The sequence below is a fragment of the Octopus bimaculoides genome, chromosome 5, assembly GCF_046866305.1.
Source record: "Octopus bimaculoides isolate indiv1 chromosome 5, ASM4686630v1, whole genome shotgun sequence".
NCBI classification, from domain to species: Eukaryota; Metazoa; Mollusca; class Cephalopoda; order Octopoda; family Octopodidae; genus Octopus; species Octopus bimaculoides.
This window is the reverse complement of record NC_142932.1, coordinates 109933537-109953995: the sequence shown is the minus strand read 5'-3', so window position 1 is coordinate 109953995 and position 20459 is coordinate 109933537. Positions and strand designations below refer to the sequence as shown.

The 20459-nt window shown below is 36.4% G+C and overlaps 1 protein-coding gene across 1 annotated transcript; it reads right to left on the bottom strand.

Moving 5' to 3' along the window:
• Positions 1-54: 54 nt before the first annotated feature.
• Positions 55-20446, bottom strand: LOC106875805 (uncharacterized). Its single transcript, XM_014924077.2, has 2 exons — positions 20128-20446; positions 55-434 (listed from the first exon to the last, which is right to left on the bottom strand). Exons 1-2 carry the CDS (start codon positions 20444-20446, stop codon positions 166-168), a joined length of 588 nt encoding a protein of 195 aa, XP_014779563.1. The 3' UTR covers positions 55-165.
• Positions 20447-20459: the final 13 nt, after the last annotated feature.

The following is a 20459-nucleotide window of genomic DNA, read 5'->3' as shown; positions in this document are numbered from 1 at the left end:
TGATTCATATCAGAGAAAAAAAAAATGAAAATAAAGATAATGAAATACAAAAAGTTCCCCCAAACATTTATTCATAAGTTAATAATTTAGTAAACAACAATACAACAGTTAAGATAAATAATATATAACTTATAGTCTCTGAGATACACATCTGCTAACAACTGTTTAGTTTATAGAATAGAGATTCATTTGTTGCTTCATCTCATTGATGTCTGCCAATCCAAATTTATCTCCTTGAGCTTTCATGAGATTAAACATTTCCTCCAACTGGTGTCGTTGAATCGCTCTCTCTTCTTCTAACTCTTTCTCAGAAAGTTGTATATTTTTCAAAGTGAGGCGCTGTTTCGCTTTCTTCACTTCACTTGGAATGTGTTGACAAAATTGCATTGGGTCTATTTCTGAATTGGTTTGAGGATTTTGGGTTTCTTCACAGCCTGAAAATAAAATAAATGAAATGCTTTTAAGTATACACAAAAACAAATAGTTGTTAGAGAGTTGGACAGGCTTCTGCACAATATTTGCTTTGACTCCTTGCACTTGAGTTCAAATATAACTGAGGTCAACCTTGCCTTCCATCTATTGAAGGTCACTAAAAAATTATCAACAAGGGTGGTGGATTACAGAACTGTAAGATTGTTTGGATGCTTTGTGGTATTTGTTCTGGTCCTCAGTATTTTGAGTTCAAATCCTGCCATGGCTTACTTGGGTGGTGGGCTTAATCTGTCACTTGATTTAACTCCTCTACCTGGTACCTTGAGTGCTTTTAGCAGAATCCACTTTTTGAAAGCACTCAAGCAAGGTGTCTCTAGTTTGTCCTTTCTGTCCACTTATCTCAAATGCTTTGTAAAAGGATTAAAATAAAACAAGAAAAAAAAAAAACAACAAAAAAAAAAAACAAGAAAATAATTTAGGTAGCAACCTCATCAATTAGGTGGTCCATTAATGAACTTTTTCTAATGTGAAATACAAACACAAGAGTTTAATATTTGTGAATTTTTTGTCTGCCTCTAAAGCAAAGGCTGCAACATTTTAGTTTACGAGACATTTATTTTAGGGAAAGGGGATCAGAAATAGCTCTATCCAAAAAGTGAACTTTGATTGTTGGGGTGATTACTTCCAATATATGATGTATGCATCAGTTTTTATTAACATTAAAACTTATAGTAATGAAGACTAAGTTCAAATGTCAGTGAACTAATTCTATGACCCAGTTTTCAGTGTTGTTTGAAGACATTGCATTTCTGTTATGTCATTAACCCTCTCAGACCTGAGCCCCTATGTCTAACTTTACCTTCAACCTGGGCTCCCAAGCCAAAAGACGCATATACAACTCGAGTGTAACGATTGCAGGCAAACAGATGGACAGAATTATCTGCATCTTTTTTCTCTACATGTGGGGTTCATTACCATTTCACTGGGAATTCAGCAGAGATGATTTTTAGCCTCTTCCTACTACATGGGAATACAACATGGCAGGGTAAATATACTCTTGGTAAAGTTATGAATATCACAATTCCTTTTTCTCTTTTATCAATTTGGATATGAAATCACAAGTAAACTTTTTTAGTATGTTCAGTTTTTAAACACCATATAGAAATGGAACACAAGCTAAATAAAGTTATTTAGCTCCAGGCAATGCTAGCTGGAGCAGAGTTTATGATCAAAGCTATTTCAGCTATTGACCATCCTGCCTTTTTAGAGATATGTACAGCTATATCAGCTAAAGTGTCCTATCCTTATAGAAAATGTCAGGGAATGATTTATGTAAAATTTGGTTGTTATTTCTAGGAGGCTGAAAGGTCACATAGTAGATCCTTTGACAAAGATAAGGGCATGAAACTATTTAACTTGGAAAATACCTTACTCATAAGCTTATAAGACATTATGGAAACTAATATATTTTGCATTATTGAGATTCCGGGATTGGTGGGGTGGGACCCCACCTCATTTTTAGTGAACCAAAATAAGGGATTTGCAGCATATTAGGAGGTCAGGGTACTTGATTCCATGCAAAAAATCAAATTTTTAATTTTTACTTAGTGAAAATCGCGTGGATGTTAATATAGAAATTTACCATAATGTTGTTATTTAGCCTCAAATCAACCCTGATACTGCAAACGTATCATCAAAGACATTCCACCTTTCAGCAACCATCTTTTTAAGGATAATCTAGGACATTATATACAATGGGCATGTGATTCAGGTAGGGGGATACTTTGGCTGCTATTTTTAGCGTGTCGAGTGACCAGGTAGAGGCTCTTTCATTGGTTCAATTGTGTGATGAGATTTTTTTACACATGTAATATATATCATCGGCAGAAGTTAGAGAGTAAGTCAAAAGCTGAGAGTTTCATGTATTGGCACTTATCAAACACGAATTTGTCCATTGTTACATTGTAACTTCTGACAAAATAACTTCTAAAATACAAAATTTTGTCAAAAACGTTAAGAGTAAACCCTGTTCTATGTGACACATTCTACCAGTATTGGAAGTTTGAAAGTGTTTAGTTAAAAAAAATTAATTGAATAATCTGTACATCAGAATTTGAACTCAGAACGTAAAGACATGAAATACCGCTTCTAAAATACAAAATTTTGTCAAAGATGTTAAGAATAAACCCCATTCTATGTGACATATTCTACCAGTATCAGAAGTTTGAAAGTGTTTAATTAAAAAAACATTAACCAAATAATCTGTACATCAAAGTTGACCTCGGCAAAATTTGAACTCAAAACATAAAGACAGATGAAATACTGTTAAGCATTTCACCTGGCGCTCTAACGTTTCTGCCAGCTTACAACCTTAGAATGCAAAAATTCATTATAGAAATATATTCTTTATTCTTATTGCTTAAGCGTTACTTCTTACTTCTTTACTGACATTAAATTTCGTATCATTTTACCTCTTAACTGTTTTTCTACTAATTTTTGTTCAATGCGACTAATGATTCTGAATTTCTCATGCATTTTTCTATCATTTAAGCCTAAGAAAGTATACTTTTAATCTAAAATTAAAATATTTATGTTAATTGAAGATGAATATCTGCATTACTGCTCCACTTGAGGTCTGACATATTTTGATGTAACTTTTTTTCTACTGAACCAAATCTCAAACTATTTATGCTAAAGTGTAGCTGAGGAGGAGCCCTCTTTAAAACTATTAACAGTTTGCAATTTAGTTAAAAACTGAATTAGTGGTGAAGCTTGGAAACTGCTACGATTGATGAAATGGAGGACTTAAGAATATATTCAACCACTACGTGGTTTTGAAATTTACAGACAAACAAAAGACGAAGACAGGGCTATTAACAACAAATAGGTGTATTAGTTTAACGCTTGGGCAGGGGAGAAAATTTTTTACGTTTTGAGCCTATGCTCTTCAACAGAAAGGAACACGAGGAAATAAACAGAGAGAATAAAAAGAGAATAAATACACACGTATATATATACACATACATACATACATATATAGATACACACACACATACATATATATATACATACATACATACACACACATATCTATATATATATACAAATATACACACACACATATATATATATACACACGTATATGCATACACACACATATATATATATACATACACACATATATATATACATACACACGTACATATATATATATATATATATATATATATATATATACACACACATACATATATATATATATATATATATATATATATATATATATATATATATACAAATTCCTTCCACTGTTTGGGAGTGGTATTTCTTCACACGGCTCTCCTCATCCATCCATAGTACATGACCATGCCAACACAAACATCTCTCTTGCACACGACATCCGATGCTTCTTATGGCCAACATTTCTCTCAGGGTGTTTATACTCTGTTGTGTGTGCACACTGACATTACAAATCCAGCAGATCATGCTAGCTTCATTTCTTTCAGGCCTATGCATGTCTTCAGCAGTCATGGCCCATGTTTCACTGCCGTGAAGCATGGTAGTTCGCACACATGCATTGTACAATCTACCTTTCACTCTGAGCGAGAGACCCTTTGTCACCAGTAGGGGTAGAAGCTGTCTGAACATTGCCCAGGCAATTCTTATTCTAGTTGTAACACTCTCTGAGCATTGATCCCCACTACAGACTTGGTCACCTAGGTAGCAGAAGCTATCAACTACTCCTAGTTTCTCCCCCTGGCATGTGATGGAATCTGTTTTCTGAGCATCTGTGGTGTTTATTGCTCCTGTGCATCTGCTGCACACGAAAGCTATCTTCCCAGTTAATCTTCCTTTGATGTTGCTGCACCTCTTATGCATCCATAGCTTTCACCGAGTATATCTTATGGAGTTTCTACCTACACCTTTTCTATAGATTGAGCAGGGCCACCTACCTGAAGGGGTGTGTGATGTGCTCACTTTCCTACTTACTAGAAGTTTTGGTCTTTGCGACATTGACTATAAGGCCCTTCGACTCTAAACCTTGCTTCCACACCTGAAATTTCTTCTCTAGTTCTGGTAGTGATTCTGTTATGAGGGCCAGGCCATCAACAGAGGAGGTCCCAGGGGTAACCTGTCTTGAATTCCTCTGTTATTGCCTGGAGGACTATGATGAATAAGAGGGGGCTGAGGACTGATACTTGGTGGACCCCTGCTTCTACCCGGAATTCTTCACTATACTCATTGCAAACCCTAACCTTACTAACAGCATCTTTGTATAGGGCCTGTACAGCCCTTATGAATCATTTGTCAATCCCCAGTTTCTGCATAGCCCACCAGATACACATTCATATACATACACACATACATACATATACATACACACACATATATATATATATATATACATATATACATACACATGCATGCATATACATACACACATACATACATATACATACACACATACATACATATTTACATACATACACATACATACATACAGACACGTGTTTCTGTTGTACCTGTATTTCAAAGGTCCAGCCTTCTCACACTGTGTCACGCTGAATCTCCCCAAGAAGAATATTATCATAAAGTCAGTAAAGAGTTAATAAATAACTTGTGACTAAACTGTGCAAACAGTTACTAAAAGAGTGCAGCTTATCATGTCTTACATTTGATGAATGGAAATAATATAGTTCCATTAGAAGCCTTTACAACAATGATCTGCAAACAAAGATTAATCCATTGTTTTCTTTGAATAAGAATAACATGTCTCAACAGATCAGATTAAAGAATAAAGTTCAATATGTTAGTGCAGCAGTTACAAATAAAAGGGATAATCTAAATAAGAAAGGACTGACCTTGGGCCTTGTTTAGTCTTTGTTACTAGAGAAATTAGATATAAATTGAAAACAGAAACATGAAAAGTGTGGAGAGGATAAATAAATATTCAATCAAGAAAAGAAACGATACGAAAATATATTTAGTGCTTTATCAATGAAAGTAAAAAGTATAATAAAAAATAATGACAAAAACCTTGTAGCGAAGCTGCTCTCTCTCTCTCTTGTTGAACGCGACCTTATCTGAAGGTGGCGATTGGTTGGGTTGCACCCTGGTACGAGATAGAGTAAGAGAGAAAGATACGCCAATACCAACCAATCAGAGTGGTGGACATGAGGTCCAAAGAAGTGGCCGAAGGCTAGCTGTTATCTGCTACATCTGCATTCATGTATATATAATGGAAAGAGAGAGCAGCTTCACTACAACCCCATACAGTTTAGAAAAAGCTATTCCTTGATATAAGCAATCATTCACAGGTTTTCTCTAAGTCTACTGTTTTTATATCTGGGGTGGTGCTATTGTTTCACAGACATCTTAGTGTTCTCCACTTCCCCACCCTCCACAAAAATAAAGAAATAAAAAGTCATTTGATTGACAAGCTTCATGTCATTCCCTAATATGTACCAACCTCTGGACCTCACACATGCTCGCTTTCTTTCTTATCAGTCTGCATTTCTGCACTTACTAACCGTAATCACTACATTTCAGGATAGGCTGCTTTTATACCATTTCCACTCAGGCTTTCCCCAACTCACTTGTCTCTTACCCTCTATTTTCCATAAAGTCTCCACTTCAAAACTATTTACCACTCCAAACATGTTAATCATCTAAAATTCTCCTTCAGCTATTCAAAAGGAAAATCAACTACAACAATTCCAGGCCATAGGTACAGCATCCTCCTTCAAGCCTGTTCTGTCTGGCACTCCATTGGTTATGCCAACAAAGGTTCCAGTTTAACGTAACATCCTGCTCGTGAAATTAGTGTAGTTCTCAGGGAGATTCAGTGTGACACAAGATGTGACAAGGACTGACCCTTTGAAATACAGATACAACTCATTTTTGCCAGATGAGTAGACTGGAGTAACGTGAAATAATTTGTCTTGCTCAAGAATATATTCAATGTACTGCCAGGAATCGAACCCACAACCTTATGACTATGGACTGAATACCCCTAACCACTAAGCCACGTGCCTTCAAGTCAAATCATTAAAAACAAAACAAGACACTGGCCCTGCCTACTGTTTTTCTTTTTTGCCATAATAACAATGACTGCTTGGCTATGCCCACCTAAACCAATGCAGTAGTTTTTGTCTTTTATTAACTAATGCTTTTACTCAGATGCTACACTAATCACTTTGTAAAATCTACTATGCTCAATTAGTAATATTTTTGTTACCAAATTTTTCATCTTGTAAGCTATTCATATCAATTATCATCATCGTTTAACGTCTGTTTTCCATCTAAAAGAATATACAATATCTCTGGGCATTGCCTCACCGTCTCTGAGAGGAACTCCTCCCCACAAATAAAACTAACAAAAACTAATGAATTTTTAAAAAAGAAATTGAAAATTTTATGCAATTGAGGGTGTTGATGAATAATTTATATTTTTTCCCCAGATGTTATACTAATCAATCTGTAAAATCTACTGTACTCAAATTGTAATATTTTTGTCACCAAATTTTTCATCTTACGTTTCATCAATATCAATCTTGTAAGCTATTCTTATCAAATATCATCATTTAATGTTCATTTTCGATGCTGGCATGGGTTGGACAGTTTGTCACAAGCTGGCAAACTAGAGGGCTCCACAAGGCACCAATTATCTGTTTTGGCATGATTTCTATGGTTGGACACCCTTCCTAACACCAACCACTTTATAGAATGTACTGGGTATTTTTCATACATGGTACCAGCTTGTAAACAATCTAGAAGAATATACAATATCTCTGGACATTACTTTACTTCTCAGAAAGGAAAAAAAAAAATCCCCAAAAACAAAAACTAATGAATTTTAGAAAAGAAATTGAAATTTTTTATGCAAACTATAGTCACAAACTATAGTCACAAAAGCTTAAAATTTTTTTTTTTCTTTTTCATTATTTAGTCTCAGGAAGACAGACATTGTACATTGTCTTTGCAGATCTTTTCAAACTGATGGATGTACTAAATGTTCAGTTTGAGGTTTTGCTGATTGATACCTGTAGAGTAAATGTAGACAGGAAGAGCATTCCAGTATTGCTATCCAATAGGGGAAATTTTTAGCAGAGTGTCTGGGGGTGAAGCACCAGGGATGGTGAGAGGAGAGTGCAGTGGGGTGTGAGTGGGTAATACAACTTACAAGTTCAGAGAAGCAGAAACTATTGTAGTGGTGTTATAAGAAATAAAATGAAAGCACAACATATTATTATGATTATAGTTGTAGTGGTGGTGGCAATGTTGTTTAGTCTCAGATCAATCCTGATTTAGCAAATCTGTAATCAAAGGCAATGCACCTTTGACCATCCTCATATTTCATACATTAAAAACTAGTGTTCTATAAGTCTTTCCTGTTTGGAAGAGATAAACTGTGATTTGAGGTAATTTAGCTGGATAGAGGCTCCACCACTGATCAACAGTGTTGTCAGTCAATCAGTCAGTTTGGCAATTTTAGAGGATCAGCCTTGAGTGCTTGTCCTAATGTAGGTTACACCTTGTAAAGAATTAGTAACTGATCACAACTGAAGTATTTTCTCGCTCCAATTATCAAAAGGTCAATTATTTAAATGTTAAATTTCAACATTCATTTTTGTATATAGTCAAAAGTTTATCTTTTAACTAAAAGCAGGAGCTAGTATTTGTCATTTCAGTCACATAATGGCCAAATGGGTGTGATTGCCAGGTTCTGAATTTGGCATTTTAATTTTTATAGGATTAGCCAAGAACAGTGGTTCTCAACCATTTTTCTCTAAGGGACCCCTTTGATTCCTATTTTACTCAGGTGGACCCTCATAGTAATTTGATGTCTAAAAAACCCTATTATATTTTTATAATCATATATTATTAAGAATTGTATTAAAAAATAGCTAAAATATTTTGTGTATTGTAAACATATAACCAATTAATTTCATTTTAACAATAAAATGTTATTTGGACCCCACCTGGCCATATGGACCTCAGTTGGGAACCACTGGTCTAGAAGAAGGGGCTGTACCGATGTCCTTTGCAGGCTTTCCAAGACTAGTAAGGTTGAAGTGCTTAATGTTATAAACATTAGACCATGAAGGTGAACATGCAAGTCAAACAAGCTTCATACTCATCAGGAAATGAGACAGACTAATCATCATCATCATCATCATTTAGTGTCCATTGTCCATGCTGGCATGGGTTGGACGGTTTGACCAGGGCTGGCAAGCTGCACCAGACTCCAGTCTGTTGTGGCATGGTTTCTACGGCTGGATGCCCTTCCTAATGATAACCACTCCGAGAGTGTGATGGGTCAGCAGAGGTAGGAGCTCTCTGAACTTTGCCCAGCCTAATCTTATTCTCAGAGCTATGCTCTTAGAGCATCCATCCCCGCTACTAACTTGGTCACCTAGATAATGGAAGCTATCTACTACCTCTAGCTTACCACACTGGCATTTGATGAAGTCTATTTTCTGTACATTTTCAGTGTTTACTATACCTGTGCATCTTCCACACACAAAAGCTATTTTCCCTGTTAACCTCCTTCTGATATTGCTGCACCTTTTATGTGTCCAAAGGGATCTGTGATTTGTCTGCCTTCTTACTGACTAACACTTTGGTTTTTACTAGGTTAACTAACTCTAAGGCCCTTCAATTCTAGACCTTGCTTCCATATCTGGAACTTCTCTAGTTCTGGTAGTGATTCAGCTATAAGAACAAGGTCATTAGCATAGAGGAGCTCCCAGGGGCAGCCTGTCTTAAATTCCTATGTTATTGCCTGGAGGACTATGATGAAGAAAAAGGGGTTGAGGACTGATCTTAGGTGAACCCCTACTTGTACCCTGAATTCTTCACTGTACTTGTTGCCAACCCTCACCTTACTAGTAGTGTCCCTGCATATGGCTTGTACATCTCTCAACAACCACTTGTCTATCCCTAGTTTCTGCACTGTAATATCTGACCACCAGATAAGGGATTGGGAGACCCTGCCAAAGGCTTTCTCCAAGTCAACAAAAGCCAAGTACAGAGGTTTATCATTGGCTGTACATTTTTCCTGCAGCTACCTTACCAGAAATATAGCATCAGTGGCACAAAACCTAAACTGCTGCTCATCTAGACTCTCTCGCTAATTAGTTGGACTAAATCTCTGACCATATGAAGTGTCTTTAAGCTTCCAAATCCTCCTTTTCCAAATTGGTCTGATTCTTGGCATCCTTCTGGCCCGGGGTCTATGTTGGGGGGGGGGGGGGGGCTACATTCTTCACTACGGAGGGTCTTTGTATTTGAGAGCAACCATGCATCCCATTGCCTGGTGAGAATGTAATCAATCTGATTGATAGCTTATCAGGTGGTTGGCTGGTTTCCTGAAGTTGGTGTTGCAGACCAATACGTTATTTGCATCACAGAACTCCAGTAGCCTTGTTCCCTCTTCATTTCGGGAACCAATTCCATGGCCCCATGGCTCAACTCACTTATGGTAAACGACTGCCAGGCCAAATCCCAAAAGTGGCAGGAACACTGGGGACTGGTGTATTGCTGTGCAAGTGTCTTCTACTATAGCCTCGGGCCGACCAAAGCCTTGTGAGTGGATTTGGTAGATGGAAACTGAAAAGAAGCCCGTCGTGTATATATATATATATTTGTGTGTGTGTGTGTGTGTGTGTTTGTCCCCCCCCCCCCCCCATCATCGCTTGACAACCAATGCTGGTGTGTCTACGTCCCCGTAACTTATCGGTTCGGCAAAAAGAGACCGATAGAATAAGTACTAGGCTTACAAAGAATAAGTCCTGGGGTCGATTTGCTCGACTAAAGGCGGTGCTCCAGCATGGCCACAGTCAAATGACTAAAACAAGTAAAAGAGAATAAAAGAGAATCATAACATTCTACTAACGCTCCATCTAGCTAACTGTACCAAAGAATGTAGTCTTCTATTATAATTTCATTCACATCTAAGATGTTTTATAAATCACTCCAAGTATTTTTGACTGATAGGATTTGAATTTAGAATGTAAAGGTTTATAAACTTCTCTAACAATTCTGGCAGACTGTCACTTGGTTGTATTGTAAATTGTTTTGTTAGTTTTATAAGTGAGGAGGGTGCAGACAAATGCAGTTGATGGTCACCTTGAACATCAACAGGAGGACATTCCTGAGAGTTGCAATCAGGGAAGATGGACTGGGATGTGTTTACTGGAGAATCTGGGAAGTCTAGTTGTAAAGTTGTCTTTCCAATTCATCATCATCGTTTTATCGTCCATGCTCGCATGGCTCAGACAGAATTTGTTGAGGCGGCTTTTCTATGTACGGCCAGATGCCCTTGCTGCCGTTAACTCACGCCTGTTTTCAAGCAAAGTCATTTTCCCCCTCATGTCCAGAAGAATAGATGCAAAAGAAATCACTTGCATAACGGTGACACTCGTTTACAACTACCAAGGCACAGAGTCAGTAACACACATACATACGACAAGCTTCTTTTAGTTTCCGCCAACCAGATCAACTCACAAGGCTTTGGTCGGCCCGGGGACATAGAAGAAGACACTTGCCCACTGTACCACACAGAGGAACAGAACTCGGAAACATGTGGTTGAGATGCAAACTTCTTACCTCACAGCCACACCAGCACCTTTTAATCATTTTATAAGTATGAGTTGTTCGACTCATTTTAAGATTAAAAAAAAAAACACAAACCTGTGACTAAGCATGGAATTAACGAGGAAATACACTTTCTCGCCATCACTATAGACAATGCTTGCCAGGTTTCTTCTCTGGGATCTAACTATTTCTATCTTTATGAATTCCTTTGAGAAAGCTTTATTGTTTTCGATAGAATCTATCTTATTCCAAGCGTTTCGTATTTTTTCTTTTTGCCATAAAATTGATTAGAAAAAAAAAAAAAAAGTGAAACTATGCTATATTATAATATTTTTTTGTAATAAAGCAGAAATGAACACAGTAAAACAATATTTACTATGCGAAACTATGTTCGTATGAAATAATTTCCTTGTAAATAACATTACGCAGGTGCGTTAACAAGACAAGACAAATTTATACATATTGTTAATGTAAAGTTAGAAATAGAATACTAATTTGAGAATATTGTAAGCATTCAATTAAAACAATGGGTTCGGGCTGTTTCTTTCCTTTCTTTTTTTTTTTTATCAATTTATCGACGTAATTTTTTTGGCTCGTGATTTTGTATTAACTATTGATATTTCTGCAAGGCTATGTGACTAGATATACAGCAGTTATATGAAATTCTGTTGTCATTAACACCATCTAACTGTCCATATTTATTGTGATGCTATTAAGTACAGAAATGTTTTTTTACATCCGTATATATATATATATATATATATATATATATATATATATATATATATATATATATATATATATATAAAATAGAACGATAAAATACGTATTCCACATCCAACCTAAAAAAAAAAAAAGATTAAAATGGCAATATTGAAAACCATGAAAACGTGTATTTCAAAAGATTCGACGAAATTTCCATCCGCAAAGGGTGTAAGACAGGGTGATTCTATTCCCCCTAAGCTATTCCCAAGCTACTTAAAAGTATTTTTAAAACTACATTAGAAAATGGGAAATCAAAATCTACAGTCAATTTCTTACGCATCTTCGATTCACAGACATGATTCCTGTGTCAGGAGATCCGACAGAACTCACCACCATATGCTACAGGCCCCACGCAAATACTTTATCAGAGTGCTATGTCGCTTTTGTTATGTATGCTGGGTGTTTAAAGTTGATCCAATACGTAGAAGAATTACGAGATCCAATATCAAGTTAAAACAAATTACAATAATTAAATTGAATGACACCAGCAAATAGGTAAATACTTAGTTTTTTGTCGGATGCTAATGAATAGATTTTCCATTTTATTTATTTTGATGTATTAACCCTGTTATATAATAATTGGGATCATTATATAACAAGGTTAATACATCATAAGGTCTGCTGAATTAATCAGACTATTACTGGTATATTTACCCAAAACACCATAATGTTAGTTATCGTTGTTAAATAATATCGGAATTTTATTTCATTTACAAAAGCAAACAGTAGGAAGGAATGGTAGATTTATTGAAAATTTAGTTAATTCAATAATTAACACGTATATATATGAAACATATACTACAAAACCACATTAAAATATAAATCAAAACCGAAGGAAACACTAACAAGGGCGAATAAACAGAAAAGAGAAAACAAAGAGGAAGACAGAAAGAAAAAGGCCATCAGTTCAACACTTAAGTGCTTCTCCGGTTGCACACTACAAAGTTCGGCGGAACCTACTGAAGCAAGCCAACAACCTAGTGACATTTACCACAGGCGGCGCCGATGCTAAGGCGTTGGAATAGCCAAGCACCCTCACTGGCATCGCCTGACACCTCGGTAAGGCGAGCCGCCGACCACAAGAACTTCGCAGTTAGCTGTCCAGCACCTCCAAACGTCTCAAACGCCACAGGCTGGAAGAAAAGGTTCACTAATAAGTCCCGATACTTATTACGGAAGCAGTGACCCTTACATTTACATCAGCATCTTGGATGTGTGTGCGTTCGAGAGAGAGAGAGAGAGAGAGCAAAGGTGTCACAGACTGGTGTCGCAGACGAGGCATCTACCTCTTACCAAGGGACAAAGGATCTCTTCCCATCACTTCTGAATAGTTCCGCCGGTTCCAGAAGAAAATGTGGCGGAGCGTAAGGCATGCGTGCGCAAAAGACAGACCCCTTCTCAATGTTTTCGAGACAACTCAGAAGACCCATAGCATTACTGTTGGGTGGATTGCTAAGGCGCTGGAACAACCAAGCACTATCCAAAGTACCATCTCATAATATCGCGTATAGTTTCAACGCTAAACGAAAAGTTAACATTCAAGTACAAGCAACAAATTTAATTTATAAAGACACATTTTCAACATTAGACCACAAACAAATTCATATGATATTAGGGTTGAATATAAGGAGAAAATGTTCAATTTGTGCATCACAGATGCCGAAGTAACAATGTTATATAAATGAATACGTAATGTATCATTTAAGGCTTGGTTCACCCTTTCAAATTCGCCAATATAATTTACCGCGTCTAGGCGGTCGTCTTCCAGAGTTAAGCCTCTAAATGTTTCAAACATGTCACTTAGCAGATAAATATTGAACTTTTGGTAAAATAATAAAGTGAAAACCTATGATACAATTCGATTACCCCTTGTAATAGATAACATACAAGTCATTCAATATGCAGTTGGATTTATAAAAATAATTAATATTCTACAAAATAGCCAGGTCCCCTTTGTTGCATATACTACGGCTCTGCATAAGCTTAATTCAACAAAGAATGAACATGAAAAAAACCATCTAACAAACTGTTAGACGAAGTTTCTGATATAAAAGTTGAGGAATCATCCATTCAAGTGGTAAAGCAGTTACATCTACATTGTGTAACTTAATAATGCGAACAGGGAAATAAAGAAATAAAACAGTGAATTACCATGGGCTGGGAAGCCTTCAAGAAGTTTTAAAATCAAAATGCTCCTGAGCTTTAAAAGACGAGTTTACCAAAGTGCTATCCAACAATTTCTAACTAATAATGTAGACACATTGAACCTGACAGAAGACATAACAAGCAAGCTAAGACACTTCAATCGTGTACAACACATTAAGCTTGGCATAATGTGGGAGGCTATAAATCATCGAAACAGAGTCCCCTGCGCCACCAAAATAAAACTGACATTGTCGAATCCATAAAATCGTTAAAATAGAGTTTGTTTGGACATGTCCGGAGGATGAATGACAAGTGGACGGGAAAGCTGACAAACAGGATTTGGAGAGACAGCGACAGAAATGGAGGACGGCAACGAATAAAATAAATCGGATCGATTTGACAAACGCTGTAGATTGATTACCCCAAGCCGAAAGTAGAAAGCTTTTACTTAGCAGTGGCTGATTCAATTGATAGTAAAGATATATTTAAAACGAAACACAGAACATGGAAACATAAAACGAGATTTATTACGGGTAATTTCCTTCATCATAAAACAAAAGTCGGATCTTTTTTAAAACGGGGGCCACATTTTTCATTAACGAAACACTTTGAAACTTGGAACACTGGTAGAATGTGTCATATAAAACATCTTTTTCTCTTAGTCTTCTTTAAAAAAAAAAAGAAATCCCTAAGTTATTCCATGTTAAAGTTGTCGTATTTCTGTAATTTCAACCAATCACTGACGTCCATTCAGCCGATATACATTAAGTGCCGACTACATAAACAAACGATTCTGAAACAATTCTATCGGTGATAGGGTTAGGGTTAGGGTAAAACAGCAAATTTAAAAAGAAAAAAGCAAAACGAAGCTATGGAAATTAAATACGCTTTACACCGCTTAATCAGCCAAAGGAGTAAATATAAACAACTGAATACTTGTCAGTGATTGGTTGAAATTATCGAAATAAGACAATTTTTTACATGAAATAAATTCGAATACAAAAATATTTCTCTGTTCTATAACACAAAATAGATAAGTATACAAAGTTTGAAAGTCTTTCGGTACCAAAAACACTACGTAAAACATTAATGAAAAATGTGGCCCCCGTTTTAAAAAAGATCCCAAAAGTCATCTATGAAGTGTTCGGTACTCATGAAAAAGAATGGACCCACGCTAGTCATTAAGAAAGTGAAAATAAGACAATTTTGAAATTGAAATAAAATGTCATTCACTTCGGTATAATTCTATTGTTATTTAAAATATTTTATATTTTGCCATACATTCAGAGTTCTGGTGCTGCTTATTCATTTCTAAAGGAGAAGAAAGTGTTGAATTATATAAACGCAGATTGATGAGTATGATGGGAGTACAAACAAATATGATTGAATCCCATCTAGATGAGTTTCTTTGGAGCGAAAAATATGAGAAAACCGGGGATAAATGTTTTCAGAACATTCTAAAACAGCTTTCGGAATGATTTACTTTTGCATGACATTTTATTTCAATTTCAAAATTTGTTTTATTTTCACTTAATAACTAGGGTAGGTCCACTCTTCTTGTGTATCGTATCTTTCAACCCTCATAGGCCGCATAAATTCTACCAGGTACATTAACAGCATGTTGGTAATCATTCTGTAATGGCTCCGGATCCTATCTTCGTTATTTGTCGCATATTTTTCGTGTGATTTCTAGTTGCTCTCCTCACTGGGTTTAAACAATGCGGTATGTTGCTCATTTGCGAGAGTATACAGTGGTAAGAAGCTTGCTTCTCAACTGCATGGTTCAGTGCCACTGCATGTCACCTTCGGCAAGTGTCTTCTACTATAGCCTCGGGTCGACCAAAGCTTTGTGAGTGGATTTGATAGACGGAAACTGAAAGAATCCCGTTTATATATATCATCATCATCATCATCGTTTAACGTCCGCCTTCCATGCTAGCATGGGTTGGATGATTTGACTGAGGACTGGCGAACCAGAAGGCTGCACCAGGCTCCAATCGGATCTGGCAGAGTTTCTACAGCTGGATGCCCTTCCTAACGCCAACCACTCCGAGAGTGTAGTGGGTGCTTTTACGTGCCACCGGCACGAGGGCCAGTCAGGCAGTACTGGCAATGGCCACGCTCAAAATGGTGTTCTTTACGTGCCACCTGCACAGGAACCAGTCCAGCGGCACTGGCAACGACCTCGCTCGAATGTTCTTTTCACGTGCCACCGGCACAAGTGCCAGTGTGCCATTGTGTCTGTATCTGTCCCTCACCACTGTTTTATAACCGATGTTGGTGTTTACAGCCTTGAAACATAGCGGTTCGGCAAAAGTGAGCGATAAAATAAACACCACGATTTCAAAAATAAGTACTAGAGTTGATCCATTCGATTAAAAATTCTTCAAGGCGGCGCCCCTGCAAGGCCGCAGTCTAATGAGTGAAACAAATAAAAGATAAAAAATATTTCTTACATTTATCATTAAATTAAATAGTTAAAGAAATATCAAAGTTGCTGCATCCCTTGGTAGTGCCTCTTAATAAAATTCCATGCCCAGACAATTTCCATCAGCCCAAACTCCGACTTCTCTCGTACGATATCACCAAAGTGATACTTCTGATGAGTGGCTGTATCCTTCCCAATGAGTGAAGTAAGTTTAGTACTTGGTGAAATTTGAGTTGGGGATTTTGAGAAAAGTTCTCTCTCTAAGCCTCACTTCTTTCCTAATAACAGCAACTGGTAGAACGGTGCAGAAGCCGAAACTGGCGAGCTTGCTGCGAACTATCTGAAGTGGGTTGTGTAAGGTTCGTAGGGCGTTCGTTTTGCAGAGCTTTGGCTGGGCATGGAATCAGTAAAGAGTATGAGGCAACAAGTTCCGTCACTGAAGTTATAGAGAAAGTGGTTAATGTTTACTTTAACACCCGGCCACAAAAAAAAAAAGGAAAAAAAAAGTGTATTAAACAAATATGAAAACAAAAAATTGCGCTAACGCATCGGGGGTGGTTGGGTGGGAAGAGGACTTTCGGAAAATTCACACGATCCTATTTTTTCCCTCATAACCTTTAGGGAAATGGATACCTTTTGATGAAATTTTATACAAATACGTTTCAAACGGCATAGATTACGAATATAAAGAAATTTGGGATCTATATCAAAACGGGGGCACCAGTATTTTCTTAACGAAACACTTTGAAACTTGGGACACTGGTAGAATGTGTCATATAAAACATCTTTTACTATTAGTCTTCTTAACAAAAAAACGTACATCGCAAGTTATTCCATGTTAAAGTTGACGTATTTCTGTAATTTCAACCAATCACTGACGTCTATTCAGCTCAATAGGGTTATTGCTGGGCGGTCATAAAAATGTTATTCCCTGTGACATATTTCAACCGGTTTAATCGTAATTTATACGCATATATTGTTTATATAATAAATTACGCTGTGCGTATCTATGTGTGTAACAATTTTAGAGTTCGGTTTCTAGAGTTAGGGTTAGGGGATTAATACGATATACACCGTTACAGCGCTAACTGTTTTCAACTGAATAGACGTCAGTGATTAGTAGAAATTATCGAAATAAGACAATTTTTTACATGAAATAAATTCAAATACAAATTTTTTTTTTCTGTTCTATAACACAAAATAGATAAGTATACGAAGTTTGAAAGTCTTTCGGTACCAAAAACACTACATAAAACATAAATGAAAACTGGTGCCCCCGTTTTGAAATAGATCCGAAATTTGTGGGGATGATTCTTTTCAGAGGAGGTAGGGAGAGGACTTTCGGAAAATTCACACGATCCGATTTTTTCCCTAATAACCTTTAGGAAAATGGATATCTTTTGATGAAATTTTATATAAATACCTTTCAAACGAAATAGATTACGATTATAAAGAAAATTGTGGGGATAATTCTTTCCAGAGGGGTGCGTTGGCGCATTTTTTAATAGTGTAAAATATTCAACACAGCCCTTCTTACCCCCAACGGTGATGTACTATAAACAACAGTTAAATCACCTTTAACTTCTTTCTTTAGTGAAACCATATTCAACACCGTAGTTATGAAATTGTTTCTCTCACCATGATACATAGGATCTTTTAAAAAACCTTTTTCTATTACTCAAACGAAGAATAAATGAATCTAAAAAATTTTTTTTCAAAAGTTTTTTTTCCATTACACTTCAACCAAATAATAATTTACGAATTTCTCTCTTTTCGAAAGTCCCCCCCCCCTCGGAAAAAATCCCCCCCCCCAAATTTCGGTAAATTTTCAGATTAACACCCGCAAGATTTTCACTAGGGTTTTAGGGTTAGGGAATTCCGTCCCTAACCCTAACCCATAACCCTAAAACCGTAACACCCTAGTGAAAATCATGCGGGTGTTAATCTGAAAATTTACCCAAATTTCTTTATAATCGTAATCTCTACCGTTTGAAAGGTATTTATATAAAATTTCATTAAAAGATATCCATTTTTCTAAAAATTACGAAGGAAAAAATCGGATCTTGTGAATTTTCCGAAAGTCCTGTCCCCACCAACCCCGATTCGTTAGCGCAAATTTTTGTTTTCATATTCGTTTAATACACATTTTTTACACCTATTACACATTATTTTTATTTGTTTTGGTGGTCGGAAAGCTACTAGAGTGGCTTTGGACAAAAAAGGCGGCGTGTTAGTTGTTGCTGCAATGGATACAAGTCAGGACTCGACCAATCCCGGCTGAGTTAACTGGGTCCAATGTGGAAAGACTCAAAACATCCTACGACCCCAGGAACATCGCAGACGATGTTTCCCAGAGCATCCGAAAAATATATTACGCAACATACAGATTCTGCATAGACACCTTCAACTTCGTCTGTAATTTTAGGTGCAGTAAAGAATTGTAATTATTGTTCTTGAGATTGCAGGACATGGCTGTTCTCACAAACCTGAACCATCGATTGAGTTACTCGAGGAGTTTCTACGTGGTCGTTCGCTAGAAACAGCAGCCAAATCTTCTTCCAAATAAGCATCTATTGTCCGTTTTTAACGAAATATGGAAATAATGATGGTAGTATAGGAGCAAAAAAACTGAATAAATGGTTCTCTACCACTTCCGTCAGTGCATGCGTTAAATAATAGGCGGTATAGTAGAGTACGAGAAAATATTTTTTTAAATAACAGACACTTACATAGATAATTTTTCATGGGTTTGGAAAATAGGGTAGAGGTATTTTCACTTTCACTATTGATGGTGGTGGGAATGAAACGCGAATAAGTCCCGGGAGTTGATTGAATTAAAAGAGGCAAAAAAGCAAAATCAGTCATACAAAATTTCGTTCGTTAAAATATTTAGTGCCGTGTTTTATTAGATTTCCCTCCTAATAAATAAATGAATGAATAAATAAAAGCTTATCTTATGTAAATTACAATATAGAAACTACAAGCTGTTGGTTGAAGTTTAGAAGTTGGCGGCTCGAATGAAACGAATAACATTTCATATAAAAAAAACATTTGATCTTAGTAATTGTGAGATGTAACAGCTGTACTTTTGTTTGGTGTTTCTAATAGAGCAATACGGAAGTGTGTGCGTATATATACACTGAGCAACAGAATTATCCCATCGCCGCCTTTGTTTTCCGTATAACTTTCGTAAAGACGAATATTTTTTAATGAAATTTCCCAGAGATGCATTTTAGATAGTATAGATTATGTTTGAAAAAACTGTAACAAAAAAAAAAAAATTGTTTTGGAGGAGTTTTGGATAATCTCTCCTTCATCCACACTTTCGTTCCTCAATTTTATACATACAACCAGCGTTGGTTTGTTTATATACCCGTAAATTAGAGGTTCGGCAAACGGAACCGATAAACAAGTACCAGACTTAAAAGTAAAAGTTACTGGGGGTCGAGTTTTTCCAATTAAATCAGACAAGGGTAACCTTTTTTCGAGAAGCGGGCCGCATGAGACATGGTTCATCATCAGGTGGGATACAGGTTGCACACAAGTTGACTAAACACTTCAAGGCGATGCCACTGCATGACCGCAGTCCAGTGGATAAAACAAGTAATTGAGACACATACACACACTCAGTGTATGCGAGCGAGTGTAAATATCAAAGATAGAAACGCAAAGAGCGCTGATGAATTTTTGCTCAATAAAAAGAAAGAAAAATGAGCGTTGATAATGATAGATAGAATGGCAGATATTAACTTACTTACATGTTTCCTTGCAATTCTTTGAGTCATTACCATTTGTATTAGTTGTTTGGTTATCTTGCACGTTAACCTTTCCTTGTGTTCCATGATTATTACTGGAATCTTTTTTAATGTCTTTATTTTCTGTATTCGCTGTTGCAGTAGGGTTGTTTCTTTTTCTGGTCTTCCTGTTACCCAAAAACCATATTCTCTTAATATTTCGAATAGTGTACATAGCAGATATTACCATAATGACTATTGTAGCTAATATTGACAAACAAATTATGTAAATATTTCCGTATGGACCGTTTTCAGCCTCACTGACTCCGCTTTTAGACTCCATCCTATTTCTTGAA

Bases quoted from the DNA above. Each gene is read 5' to 3' on its own strand.
- LOC106875805 (XM_014924077.2), bottom strand. From the start codon at position 20,446: ATGGAGTCTAAAAGCGGAGTCAGTGAGGCTGAAAACGGTCCATACGGA. The intron at 435-20,127 runs GTAAGTAAGTTA...TTTTATTTTCAG, and splicing joins AAAGAATTGCAAGGAAACAT to GCTGTGAAGAAACCCAAAAT.